General features: G+C 35.9%; 1 protein-coding gene across 1 annotated transcript; it reads right to left on the minus strand.

The window, feature by feature from the left end:
- Positions 1 to 362: 362 nt before the first annotated feature.
- On the minus strand, positions 363 to 15385 carry GMFB (glia maturation factor beta). Its single transcript, XM_069464954.1, is given in 8 exon segments — positions 363 to 1354; positions 1356 to 1421; positions 3048 to 3121; positions 4147 to 4229; positions 4698 to 4747; positions 5430 to 5479; positions 6843 to 6939; positions 15311 to 15385. Coding segments are annotated over 8 exon segments (465 nt in total). The 5' UTR covers positions 15314 to 15385; the 3' UTR covers positions 363 to 1312.

The following is a 15385-nucleotide window of genomic DNA, read 5'->3' on the forward strand; positions in this document are numbered from 1 at the left end:
TAGTTTTGAAATGACTAAGATACTCTTAATATAAGAATTCACTCATCAAATTTGGTTAGTCTTTAAAGTCTCTAGACCTATTATCAAATTAATGTTAAGTAGTTACTTATATGTTTTTAAAAGTATGCCAAATATTAGAATCCTTGCTTTATGCCAAGGATGCCATCATCTAATGAGACTGTTTAAATTAACTACTCAGGTGTTCAGTTTAGAAATATCTTCTGGTATTTAGGATGCAAGATGTGATTTCTACTGATGTGTTAATGTTATTAACTATGGCGAATGTTTTAAGATAAACAATTTTTTTCCTATGGCACAAAACTAATCACAAGTATAACCAAAATTTTAACTCTCAACTGCCATATATTCACTAATGCAAGCAGATAGTTGGAATTTTAAGGTATGAAGTTGCTTTTATTACAAATTTCAGATATACACATTAGAAAATTGTTTTACTTGGACTCTTTAAAAAAGTATTAATTTCACCAAATCTGGAATACTGGCAGTGTAAAAGTCTTAAACTAACTTTAAAGCTAACAAATCAAAGGCACAGTATTAACACATTTAAAATAATTAGTGTTCACAGAACAGTGGGAGGTGCTTTATAAATAAAGTGTTATTAACCTAGATTCAAAACTATCTAGAAATGACATAACCAGGAATGAAGCCCTTGATTACTACCACCCACCAATTTCTAAGACTTAAGATGCTATTTTCCATAAGAAGAAAACCTAACAGTCACAATTCTGCCATAAAATCTAACTCCCAGACATTAAGAATGAGGGATTGATGAACACAGTTTCTAGACTTGATTAAAAACCAAAGAAGATACAGAATTGATGAAAAATGTACTTGTAGTGCAAGTTACACTACAGTAAATTATTCATGGCTCAATACTGGGTCACTCAAGTCTTTGACCCCAAATTAATTTCAATGATTTGACAAGTGATAATATGCTATTTTCATACATAAACTGCTAATATCCAGTATTTGACAAAAGGAGGCAGCTGTTGTCTCTCACAATCTAATATCCACTTTCCAACGGTGTCTGTAAAGAGTAACAAATTCTGAACCATAAGTTATAGAAATTAGTCACAAGAGTGCAAAAAGTCCCTGGAGAAAAGTAGTCCACATAACAATTACAAATATAAGGAAACACTTTACAAAGTTTCATTACTATGAAGATGATTTCCTCTTTGTTCAAACTTTGCACAAATGAACAATTTTTCTTTACTGCAGGAAACAAACTTGTAAGTAACAGTGCATTTTTAGGCATAAATAAGTATTTATGTCTGGTTCCAGTATGGTCAGGTTAATACATAAATACTTCAGAAACACAGAAGTTCACATTAGTGGAAAAATCCAAGTTTCTCACGTAACCATTCTTCAGTTAGGTCTTCAGTATTTCTTATTTCAAATACCTTAAGAAAAAAAAACCTAGGTCATACTCTGACACTCTTTAAAAAAAGATAACATATTATATATTTGAGTATTAAATACCAAAGTCTGCTTCTTTTCATACTGGTCATGAGTTAACCTGCGTAAATTAGATATACCTTTTAGGCAATACTTTACTTCTTTTAAATTCTAAATAGTCACCGAAGTACAGCAATCATATGGCATAAAACCAAAACTCTCTGAAAAGCACAAATCTATAAATATTCTAAAAGAGCAATTCTGTAAATCCTACCTACTAGAAGAGATACCTCAAATACACATATCTAAAATCATTCTAGTTAAGAACTGGAGGAACATATACTGGTCCTCCATAGTTTGTGTGTCAAATTGAAATACCAGATGTAGATTGTTTTGATAAGGATGGAATAGAGGTTCACAGCTACAAATCTCCAGCAAGAATCTGAATTAACACAGGCCTGGAAAATATAACAGCTACAGAGAGAGAATGTATTATAGCAGAAAGGATGGGATTGGGATTTGGGGCCAGATGTGAGTTTAAATAATGGCTCTATCATTTACTATTATGCAACCCTAGGCAAGCCATTCATCCTCTGAATCTGTTTCCCTATCTACAGAATGGGAATACCACCATCAACCTCACAAGGCTGTTGTAAAACCTGAATAGGATTATTTGTAAAAGTAACTTGTAAATTGTAATATCTCAACTCCAGCACTTTATTTAGGGCCTGCCAAGGATTAGAACAAACTTTAAGCTGTTAACAGAACTCCTTTTTAACCACCCAACCCCTCAGAGCAACTCCAGAGTGTTCCTATGGTACAAATTAGGAAATAGTGATGTCTGTAAAGTGGTGGTAACAATGACAATCATATGGGTTAAAAGGAAAAAGCAGAGGGCACTTAATTTCCTGGGTTGATGATTAAGCACCCAAGGGGAAAATACTGATGCTGTTCTTAAAATAAAATCTGAAAGGAAATATTGTTTAATATAATTTTAGTAACATTATATTCTACTTCAAAATCTTAAACGTACATACTTTTTCAACTTAAACTAATATGGAGAAGTTAAAGTTTGAGAGCAAGTACCTCTCTCACCTTTAACCATCCAAAATATCACAAAACAATAGGGACATGTTAAATCTTAAAGAAAGTGTCTCATATAAAACACAATGTCTAGCTTTATTAATATTCTTAACAATTTAATTTTATATTGGGAAACAAAACAATTAACTGCATAATACAGAATTCCAGCACAAAACTTGGTTCATTTTAGACTATGGTAAAAGGCTCAGAGAAGCGTCAACGCTGACCTTTATTTATTATATTAGAGATTACATTATGAAAGATAAAGAACTCTCAATAGGTTTAATCATTACAGTGGCTCTTCTAAAGTTGACTACATTTAGAATGTGATTTCTTCTAATCAACTTTTCATTAAAAAAACACACTTTGGTTCAAAGACTTCTTCCACTCTATTTCCAACTAACAAAAAGCTTTGGATAATTTATTGCTGTGGTCTAATAACCGTCACCAGCATAAAAAAATACTTACCCCTGCATGTTATTTTAGCTATTGCTCTATACTCTAAGGGAAAACACTGTCTCAACAAGCAAGTCAAATATAAATACCACCTTGGTAAGTTCAGCTGTTTGGACTAGCTTATTCTTACTCCCAGCATACATCATCTGTTGTTCAGGCTTACATCCTGGAAAAGAGAGATTAGTGTCAAAATGAAATGTAGATTTTCAAAAAGTGATGAGTTTTCATTATTTTTCTTTTTTAAAATGACACATTCAGGATTTCCTTTGCTACTGAGGTTGCAATATGTATATGGGCTATATTTTGCATCTTCTATTACATATTGCCTGCGCAGAGACACAGCTTAATTATAAATAAACAAGTCTATGGGTCAGCAAAAATAAACAATTCTAGGCCTCTTTAGATACTGACTTTTACTGCCTTGCAAACACTTAAAAACTTTTCAGCACTATCTTAATTTTGACAGTATAAACATTAATTTTATGGATGCTGAAAATATATAAGGTTTTGGTATGGTGGTGGGCCAGTGGGGCAGGGAGATCTGTTCTGAGAAAAAGTTACATTCTGCTTATATAAAATTTAAAATATACTATAGTATTTTTTAAGTGCTAAGTAAATGATATAAATAACAACGTTTAGAGAAGAGTCCATTGAGTAGAGTCTTTACTGTGGGCTTGAACAGTGGTGGTAGTAGGAATTTGGTGATAACAGATTCCTTAAGTACCAAAAACCCATTTTAATACCCAATGTAAGCTTCTCTGGGACCATTCTAAAGACTATAGGCATATCATTGGTAACTACCATTTAAAAGATGAACACAAATATATACCATGATTATATACAAAGTTCACACACTTATAAATAAGATTAAAATATAAAAGGAAATATATTTCTGATATCTAAAAATGTCATTTCATTTCAACATCCTTAAAGTGTACGTATGATTTGACTTAACAATTATACTTTTAGGAATTTATCCTAGGAAAATAGACAAGTTCTAAGAGGTGATGCTTTATATTAATAGCAACTTCTTTCCAAGGATGCATGCACACACGTGTGCATCACATCCTCCTCAATTTAGGTTATTCAACATCTTTCATCTTGAAAAATAGCATAAAATTTGGCTAGCATAAAAATGTTTTAATTGGCTCAGAGCCAAAAAATATGCATTATTCAAAGAAATTCACTTACCAACAGGACTGGAGAAAATAAAGCACAGAGGATATGAAACTCTTCCATCATCATGTTGATATTTATAACTATACACAATGAAGGTTTTTCTCAAGTTAAAGAAACTAAAGTTACTGTTCTGAGACAGGTACTTACCAACCCTGGAGAGCTACTGAGCTGCAAATTTCTACCCTATTGAGTTAGGCCACACCTTCATTATTCATTATCTTTCTATGAAATTATAAATAAGCCCCAAAGAGTTATAAAATCATATTATCTCTCAAAAAGAAATTTTTTAAAGTATAGATTTAATATGGATTTTTTCTTCTCTATTTATATTGTACACATATTATAATAAAGAGAATAGTTTAAAATAAAGATTCACCCCACTAATATATCAACTTTTCATTTTTCTTAATCCAATATATGCATACATATTTTGTCTGTGATCATGACATAGAAGGATATCTTATAAACTATGTGTCTTATAAAAGTTTAACAAATGAGCTCACAAATAAAATTCTGACCTTTAAAGAAAACAAATCTTTTTAAAAGCACTAAGAAAAGGATATCGAGGTTGTCGTTCAGGTAGTTCATCTTTAAGTTCATCTGGTGAAATGCCCTGGCAACACAGAGAAAAGCAACTGTTAAACATTTTCTTAGTCATAAGTCCTTAGGAGCTACACCAAGCACTCATTCTACTTTTAGTTATAAATCCATCACCACGTGCCACAAAATAAAATTTTATTTTACTAAATTACACATAAACAAAGGCTACTAAACTCTCAATGCAACCCAAGCACACTTAGTTTAGTTCCATTTATTAACTAAACATGGGGCTGAGGCACAGATTCTATGCTTATGTTCCAATTGTCAGGAAATACTGAATGACATAAGCCAACACCTTAGAGAGGAAACAATGTCTAATTTCAGGAAAAAAAGCTAATTTCTTTTTACTCTAAATTAGTTACTTAATTTGACAAACTAAATACTTAAGTTGTACGGTTTTAGAGGTTTTAATTACTAGCCAAGCAATTTAGAATCAAGTTATAAAGTTGACTCACTGCTTACTGGGCATATAGCCCTAACGTCTACCAGTTGTTACACTGGATTTCATTAAAGAAGATAGTTTAATTAGCAACACAATATACTACACGATAATTAGCACACGCTTTTCATGCATAATGAGTATATATTTAAAGGAGGGTCAGAATTTGCTTTAGAAGTACACGTAACTAATACAGTATCTTTTGAGTAATAAAAATTGCTTTACTATAAAATTGTATTTAGCTCAGAGAACAAACCTCCAGCTCTTCATCCAGCACCACCAGGCGTTTATCCTTGTCAATCTTCACTAAAATAAAAATATAATATGAGTAAATTCTAACGTGACTTTGATCTACCCAACACACAGAGTCTCAGCCTTTTTGGGGGCATCTAAAATTAAAACATCAAGAAACACATGCATACAATTCATTCACAATTTTAGTTTATGGTCCATTAGCTAGCTTTGCTTTTTAAGCAGTCAGCTTTTACCCACAATTCCCAGGACCTAGTTTGCTTATTTAGAACTTTGTGTCAACTCCTTATATTTCCTGTGTATATGAAAGAACTTTGTAACTCCAACGCAACTTCCTAGATAGTAAGAAAATAGTCTGAAAGGGTTACTGTGATTGGGATTGGTCTATGTGTAACACAGTTAGAACTGCAAGGGAAAAGTGGACCAGGGCTCAGAATGGAGAAACCTCGAAATTCCCATCTTCTCCAGAGTCAAGATTTCATGGTGCAGTATCATTCCGAGAAAGTGAATTACCAAACAGCAGTGATACCTACTTTTAAATATATCTAATAAAATCCAAAGCCAAATCAAAATAAGTTTAAATAATCTATGCCTCTATTCTTTCCTGTTAGTCTGCAAAGTTGACCATGTTTGGTTTTGTACTAATTTCATGGTAAATCCTGTGAAATAAAATATAATCTCAAATAGCTTCACCTTTTGTAGTAAAATGGCACTGGCACACATTTTCACTTTTAAGAACTGTATGCTGACATTGTAGTATTTACTTGTAATAAAACCAGAATTCATGATAAGTTGTCACCACCCCTGATTAAATCACATCTGCCAGATGCATCTCTGTTAAGTATAGTCTATGAAGTTTTACATCTTCGCCCTCCCATCCTTCCTTTACCTTTCTAAATTACTACCCACATATACAGCTCACAGTGAAAGAGGTGACAGACAAATCATTCTTGCCATTTTCGGAAAACAGTGACACTTAAAAGTACTCTACATGAAACTAGAGTTCAGGTCTAGAACTGGAATAAGGCCCAAAGTCACTTTGTACACAATGTTGAACTTTACCATTTTAAGGTGTAGGCAAAGGTTTCTGTTTGAGGATGAATGGCCAGGCTACTTTTAGAACCCCAAGAAGTATGGAATTAGATGGGTGATAGAGAATGGGAATCCTCTTTCCCCAGGTGACCAAGAACACCTTCTCCATAACTGTGCAGGGAGATGAGAATTATGGGGAAGGCAGGACACTTCACCTCTGTTCTGTGACACTAGAATTAGCGGTCATAGATTTTTAGAAGTGATAGGGGGCAGGAAGTGTTAAACAAAGGAGGCAACATTACTTTCTAAAGGTTCAGTTTATTCAATGTAGCTGTAAGAATAAAACAAAGACCACATAACTTCGAGGCAATCACTTTTAGCTTACTTATAATGGCAGCATTGTTCGTTTCTTTGCGAAAACGAAATTTTCTCAGCTTTTCCACTAAATCTTCAGCAACATCACAAACCACCAAAGACTCACTCTATAAAAGAAAAAAATCACAGATAAAGTGCCATGACTTCAATACATTTACATGTTAAAGTTATAAAACCTAATACCTTTAAAAAGGTATTCACAAATGTCATTCACAGATGTCAATTAAATGAAAGCATTAAAGCAAAACACACGAACACTTAAAAGACCTTTAAAATCTAGCAACCTTTGGATCTACACTGTTTAATCATACACATTTGTTCATTTTATATATGTAAGGTAAATTTTAGCTTTCTCTTTGGCTAACGAATGTCTCAAAAACTGGACACATAATAACGTGCAATTTCCTCAGAACTGGACAGGTAGGAAAGAATATGGGAAAAGTCAAATATTACCCTGTGCTGTAAGAAAGTAAGGCAAGTGTCATATTTTTATACAGTGCAGGAAGAACAGGAAAATCATCTTATTGTACTTAGAATTCATAAGATCTTGGTTCATTTTTGGGTCTCACAATTACAGGGTAAAGAAAAAAAACAATACAAATAACAAAAGTATAAAAAATAACCCATAAGAGCAAAGACCAATAACACATTATATCTTAATTAAATGACGAGGGAGACATAAAAGAAGCTATTAAGAATGTATTGGCCGGGCGTGGTGGCTCACGCCTGTAATCCTAGCACTCTGGGAGGCCGCGGTGGGTGGATTGCTCAAGGTCAGGAGTTCGAGACCAGCCTGAGCAAGAGTGAGACCCCGTCTCTACTAAAGATAGAAAGAAATTATATGGACAACTAAAATATATATATAGAAAAAATTAGCCGGGCATGGTGGCGCATGCCTGTAGTCCTAGCTACTTGGGAGGCTGAGGCAGGAGGATCGCTTAAGCCCAGGAGTTTGAGGTTGCTGTGAGCTAGGCTGACGCCCCGGCACTCACTCTAGCCCGGGCAACAGAGCGAGACTCTGTCTCAAAAAAAAAAAAAAAAAAAAAAAGAATGTATTAAAGCAATAAAATCAGAGATAAAAAAGGAGATACTACAACTGGTATCACAGAAACATAAAGGATCTTTAGAAACTATTATGAACAACTATATGCCAATGAAGTGAAAAACCTAGAAGCAATGGATACATTTTTAGACACATACAACCTATCAAGATTGAACCAAGAAGAAGAGGAAACCTGAACAGACCAATAATGACCGAGACTGAAACAGTAGTAAGTCTCCCATCAAAGAAAAGGCTGACAGCTTCACTACTGAATTCTACACCAAACATTTAAAGAACTAATACCAATTCTACTCAAAAAATCAAAGAGGAAGAAATACTTCCAAACTCATTCTACAAGGCCTGCATTACCCCGATACCACAATCAGACAAGGATGCAACAAAAGAAAGAAAACCACAAGGCACTATCACTAATGAACACAGACATAAAAATCCTCGACAAAATACTAGCAAACTGGATTTAAGAAATATTAAAAAGATTATTCAGCATAATTAACTGAGATTCATGCCAGGGATGCAAGGATGGTTTAATATGTGCGAATCAATAAACATGATGCATCACATGAACAGAATCAAGAACAAAAACATATGATCATTTCAATAGATGGTGAAAAAACACTCAATAAAATTCAACATCCCTTCATGATAAAAACCTCAAGAAACTGAGTATAGAAGTAACATATCTCAAAACAATAAAGATCGTATACGACAAACCCACAGCTAACATCATACTGAATGGGAAAAGCTGAAAGCCTTTCCTCTAAGAACTGGAAGAAGACAAGGATGCCCTCTTTCACCACTCCTACTCAACATGGTACTACAAAGTCCTAGCCAGAGCAATTTGGGAAGAGAAATAAATAAAAGGCATCCATATTAGAAGGAATAAGTCAACTCATCCTTGTGCACAGACAACATGATCTCATACTTAGAAAAACCTGAAGACTCCACCAAAAACTTTTAGAATCGATAAAATGAATTCAGTAAAGTTGAAGGAAACAAAATCAAACTACAAAAATCAGTAGCATTTATATACACCAAGAGCAAATAATCTGAAAAAGAAATCAAGAAAGCAATCTCATTTAAAATACCCATAAATAAATAAATAAATAAATAATCTAGGAATAAATTTAACCAAAGTAAAAGGTCTCTACAATGAAAACTATAAAACACTGATGAAAGAAATTGAAGGCCGGGCACGGTGGCTCATGCCTGTAAACCTAGCCCTCTGGGAGGCCAACACAGGAGGATTGCTTGAACTCAGGAGTTCGAGACCAGCCTGAGCAAGAGTGAGACCCCGCCTCTTCTAAAAATAGAAAGAAATTAGCCAAACAACTAAAAATAGGAAAAATTAGCTGGGCATGGTGGTGCATGCCTGTAGTCCCAGCTACCCGGGAGGCTGAGGCAGGAGGATCCCTTGAGCCCAGGAGTCTGAGGTTGCTGTGAGCTGGGCTGACACCATGGCACTCTAGCCCGGGCAACAGAGTGAGACTCTGTCTCAAAAAAAAAATAAAAAAGTTAAAAAAAGAAAAAAAAAAGAAATTAAAGAGGACACACACACACACACACACACACAAATGGAAAAATATCCCATGTTTATAGATTAGAAGACTTAATATTGTTAAAATGTCCATATTACCCCAAAGGAACCTACAGATTCAATACAGTCTCTATCAAAATACAACAAAAAGAAAAAAAACAATCCTAAAACTTGTATGGAACCACAGAAGAACCCCAATAACCAAAGCAATCCTGAGTAAAAATAACAAAGCTGGAGGCAGCACACTACTTCAAAATATACTACAAGGTAATAGTAACCAAAACAGCATAACACCAGCATAAAAACAGACACACAGACCAATGGAACAGAATAGGGAACACAAAAATAAATCCACATATTTACAGCCAACTTATTTTCAACAAAGGTACCAAGAACATACATTGGGGAAAGTATACACTCTTCAATAAATGGTGCTGAGAAAACTGGATATCCATATGCAGAAGAATGACTTTAGACCCCTAAACTCTCATGATATATAAAAATTAATGCAAAATGATTTAAAGACTGAAACTACTAGAAGGAAACATTGAGTAAACACTTCAGGATATTGATCTGATTCTGGGCAAAGATTTTTTGGGTAAGACCTCAAAAGCACAGGCAAACAAAACAAAAACAGACAAATGGGATTACATCAAGCTAAAAAGCCTCTTCCATACAGCAAAGGAAACCATCAACAGAGTGAAGAGACAACCTACAGAATGGGAGAAAATATCTGCAAACTACCCATCCAACAAGGGATTAATAACCAGAACATATAAGAAACTCAAACAACTTAACAGCAAACAAACCAATTTCAAAATGGGCAAATGACCTAATAGACATTTCTCACAGATGACATACAAATGGCCAAGAAGTATATGAGAAAATGTTCAACGTCACTAATCATCAGAAATACAAATTAAAACCACATTGAGATATCATCTCACCCCAGTTAAAACAGCTACTATCAAAAAGAAAAAATAACAAAAATAACAGATGCTAGCCAGGATGTAGAGAAAGGGGAACACTAATACACTGTTTATGAGAATGTAGTTTAGGACAGATAGCCCCTATGGCAAATAGTATGGAGATACCTCAAAAAAACTAAAAATAGATTTACCATGTGATCAAGCAATCCCACTGGTGGCTATACATATCCAAAAGAAAGGAAATCGGAATATGGAAGAGGTACCTGCACACCCATGTTTATTGAAGCACTGTTCACAATAGTCAAGATTTGGAAACAACCTAAGTGTCCACCAATGGATGAACGGATAAAGAAAATGTGATACATACACACAATGAAACATTATTCAGCCATAAAAGAAAGAATGAAATCCTGTCATTTGCAGCAATATGGATCAAAATGGAGGTCATTATGTTAAGTGAAATAAGCTACACACAAAAAGACAAATAGCACATGATCCCATTCATATATGGGAGCTAAAATGTTAATCCTATGAAGATAGAGAGTAGAATAATGGTTATCAGAGGCTGTGAAGAGTAGGAGGTGGGAGGAAATGAAGAGAGGTTGGTTAAATGGTATAAAAATACAGTTAGAAGAAATGAGTTCTACTGTTCAATAGCACAGTATGGGGATTATAGCTAATAATCATTTATTGTAAATTTCAGAACAGCTAGATGATTTGTGTTCTCAACACAAAGAAATATTAAATAATAAATGTTTGACACATATTCTAATTACCCAGGTTTGATCATTACACACTGTATGCATGTATCAAAATATCACATGTACCCCATAAATATATACAATTATGTATCAAAAAAGAAAAAAGAATATACAAAAGCAAAACCAGATAAAAAATATAAAAGCTAAAATAATCTTTAAGAAATTATCAAGAAATATTAGAGAACCTCCCCCAGAAATCTAGCAAGGAAATGATCAAAAGCATTCTTCTTTTAGCAGTGCAATGTATTACTGCAAGCAAGCAGATAAAAATCTTTTTTTTTAATACGTAAAACTTAAAACACATATAAAAGTAGAGAATAGCATTGCAAAACCCTATGCACCCATCACTCAGCTTTAACCATTATCAATCTTATTTGATAAGATTACATAGCCAATCTTATTTCATTCAACATCCTCAACACTGCCTCCATGGAGTGTTTCACAGCAAAGGCCAGAAATCACTTTATCTGTAAATATTTTAGTATGTTTCATTAAAAAGACAGTATGCCATTAAAAATATAAAGACAATAACATTATTCCACCTTAAAAACTGACAATAATTCCAGTCTCAAATATCCAAAGTGTTCAAATTTCCCTCATTGTTTTAATTTTTTTTTTTTACAGTTGGTTTGATTGAGTCAAATTCCAAACAAGATCTATTCACTTTTGTCGCTTTTCATATATAGATAGGTTCCATCCTCCTCCTTCAAGAAAATTAGAACATTTATGAGACCAACACTAAATTCATATGTCTCATTATAACCCCAGAGCATCAGAGCTTCCAAGTTATAGTTAAAATAAAAATTTAATAAAAGCCTGTTGTTTTGATCCTGTGTTGGGTAAACGAAAGCACATGTTAAAGCAGAAAATGGTTATCAACTTTAAATTGTCCTTTAAATTCAGAACACTGGTAATATGTAAGGTGTGATATACCATAGGATATACTATTGTAGAATCAGAAAGCACATCCCACCAATAGGAACTATCCAATAAATAACACCCATGTTGGGGTTATGTACTTCCATCCTTTTAGTTAGTTTTCTTTAGAGAGTTTCTAAGTCACATGGAGCTTCCTGAAGCTAAGATTCAATCCTACTTCATTTTTTTTCCTACCTTTCAAGAAAGATACTGAAGTCAGAAGACTAGAATTTCCATTCTCTCTTCAACCAAAGGTAGAACCCACTAGCAAAACTAATAAATATTTTAGATTTTTGTTTAGGCAACGACCAATTTATCATGAAAGTCTTATCTTCCAGTTCTGATACCCACAGTTGCTTGCATAAGCTTCATATTGCAAGGAGCAGAAATCAAGCAAAAAAACATGCTGTGATTTAATTTTTACAGCTTGTTTTTGCATTTTTACCCTTCCCAATACCATGATAAGGCCAAAAATTCCTTTCTACAAGAGAAAGGATTCAGGTTTAGCCAATTCTAATTGCTTACAGTCCACAGAAGCATTCAAGCATGAGTGTGATACCATAAAAGCAAATCTATATGGTAAATGTTACACAAAATAAAGTGAAGAATTGAGCTCAAGCATTGGTTTATTGCTTTATCCATACAATGAACATTTAATGAGTGCCAGCATTGTACTAAGTGCTAGGAATACAATCATATAAAAAGTAAATAAAAGATATGGTCCCTGCCCTTGGGGAGCTTATATCATAGTCTAGTAGAGAATGGATCTACATCAAAAGGATCAGGGGAAAATATGTAAACTAATACCTTTGAAAAGGGCTAGAAAAGAAAGATACACTGGTGAATCCTTCACTCATGACTGGTGAAGAACATGGTTACAGAAGGCTTACCTGAAAAAGGCATCTGAATAACTAAAATTGTTTGTGCAAAGACCTTTTGATTAAAGTGAGCAAGGTATATCCAGGATAGTGCAGACAATGAGCAGAAATGCTGATAGGGGCTGGAACCACATAAGGTCTACTGGGTCATAGTAAGTACAGTTGGCCCTCCATATCAGTTGGTTCTGCATCAGTGGATTCAACCAACAGTGGACAGAAAATATTTGGGGAAAAAAACATTATAATAAAAAGCAATACAAATTGTAAAACCAATACAGTATAACTATTCACACAGTATTTACATTATATTAGGTATTATAAGTAATCTAGAGATGATTTAAAGTACACAGGATCATGTGCTTAGGTCATATGCAAATACTATGCCATTTTATATAAGGGACTTGAGCAACTGTGCTTTTTGCTATCCATGGGTGGTCCTGGAACCAACCTCCACCACTTCCCAGAATACCAAGGAAAGACTGTATTTTGGTTTCTATCCTATGAACAAAAGGAAGCCACTAAGGTGTTTTAGGCAGGGTGAGGAAGGGAAACGACCTATTTGCATTTTGAAAAGATCACATTTGCTGTGGTGTGCAGCAAACAGGCAGAGAGGCAGGATGAATACAAGACTAGTTAACTGGCAAGACTAGTCCAGATGAGAGATGAAAAAAATAGCTGAGAGAGGGTGAATAAAGAGAAGTAGGTTAACAGGCTAATAACAGTTAACATGTATCAAACACTATGAGAAAAACACTGTTATGTCCTTTACATGGATTTCCCTTCATGCTCAAACAATCCCATGAGATGGGTACTATTATTATGCCCATTTTGCAAGAAACTAAGCTTAGGGAGGTTAAATACCTCCCTAATACCTTTCACAAAGTTACACGGTTAGTGGAGCCAGGATTCAATGCAGGCAACCTCTCCTGACCCACGCTCTTAATCACTACAAAGGAGCTGGTGACAGATTAGATGTGGCAGGGGTTGGGGGATGCCTAAAGAAAGAAAATAAAAAAGGTTACCAAGATGATTCGTAGACTTCTGGCTGGTATAACAGACTGAATGGCACAAACTTCCACTGAGTTAAGGAACACAGAGAGAAGACCAAGTTTAAGAGGAAAGAGCATGAGTTTTATTTTGGACAAGCGGAGGTGCCCTTGAAGCACCCAAGTGGGGAAAAGCTTCTCAGACAATATTAACTAAATAGTGGAATATACAGATCTGGACTGGATCTCAGAACCAAGGTCTCAGCTACAAAGTCCCAAGTCATCTGAATGTAGGTGGTAATATACAGAATGGAAAATAAAGGATCAGGATGGAGTCTGGGACTCCTACCTGTATTGTCCAGGGAAAGCGGACTAGTCTTCAAGGGAAACAGATGGACCAAGTTGAGAAGTAGGAAGAAAATCAAGAGTTCTGTGTCCCAGAAGCCAAGGAGGAAGAAGAACCAGGAAAGAGAATGCTTTGGAAAGGAGACTGTATCAACACACTGGAATGCAGCTGAAAGGTCAGAAATGATAAAAACTGAAAAGAAACCATTGGATGTAGTGACCACGACAAGATCTATTCGATGGAAGTGGGGTGAGAAGTGAGTGGGAGGTCAGAGATCAGTGTTTTTGTTGCTGTTGTTGCTAATGAAATTTGAGCATATTTTAAAACCTGATGGAATGTATCTAGAAGATCCATGATGGCAAGTGATTTAATTCTACACTTCATTTTTATGCTTGGGGTCCACTCCATACAAGAACGGAAGCCATAGCCCCCAGACCCAGCAAAACCAGAGCTTTTGACAATTACTCTAAGGCCCAGTGCCAAAGCCTTGGGTCAAAAGGTTTCCGGCGTCAAGAAAGCAAGCACAAGAAATCCTCAGTGGAAGGCAAGGGGAAGGAGCAAGACAGAAAGAAACTAAAACAAGGCCGAGAGAATTCAATCAGAATTCGGATCCTCCCTGAAAATGCTCTCAGGCGGAAGGTACTGGGGCCCACCGGCCCCTCGGGCCTGGCCAAGGCCCTGGCAGGGAAACCGGCGTTTGGAGGGGTCCTTCCGCTAGGGCATACCCCTGCCCCTCCGACCTTCACCTCAGAGGCTGGAGCCCTCCATCCATAAGGGCCTGACGAAGATGCCCCTCACCTAGCCTCCGTGGCCGCACTCTAGTCCCAGGGCCCGCTGGGGGGTTCGACCCCAGGCCTGCTTGGAGGATGCTGCCCTTAGACTCGGCAGCGGCGGCTGGGGAGGAGGCCAAGTCTCTGGCTGTGGCCACTGCCCAGCAGCCGGGCGGAAGCAGCCGCAGACCCACCCCGGGCGCTGCCCGCCGCGACCAGCTCCGGAAAACAGGAAAGCCCGGCTGGATGGCTGGCCCAGCCCTCCACCCTCCGCCCTCCCAACGAAAACTCACCATTTTCCTTCCGGCCGTCAGCAGCCCGTCGCCTTCACTCGGGGCCCTTTAAGAATGGCACTGCAGCCGCCTCCC

This window comes from Eulemur rufifrons, chromosome 2 (assembly GCF_041146395.1).
Source record: "Eulemur rufifrons isolate Redbay chromosome 2, OSU_ERuf_1, whole genome shotgun sequence".
NCBI classification, from domain to species: Eukaryota; Metazoa; Chordata; class Mammalia; order Primates; family Lemuridae; genus Eulemur; species Eulemur rufifrons.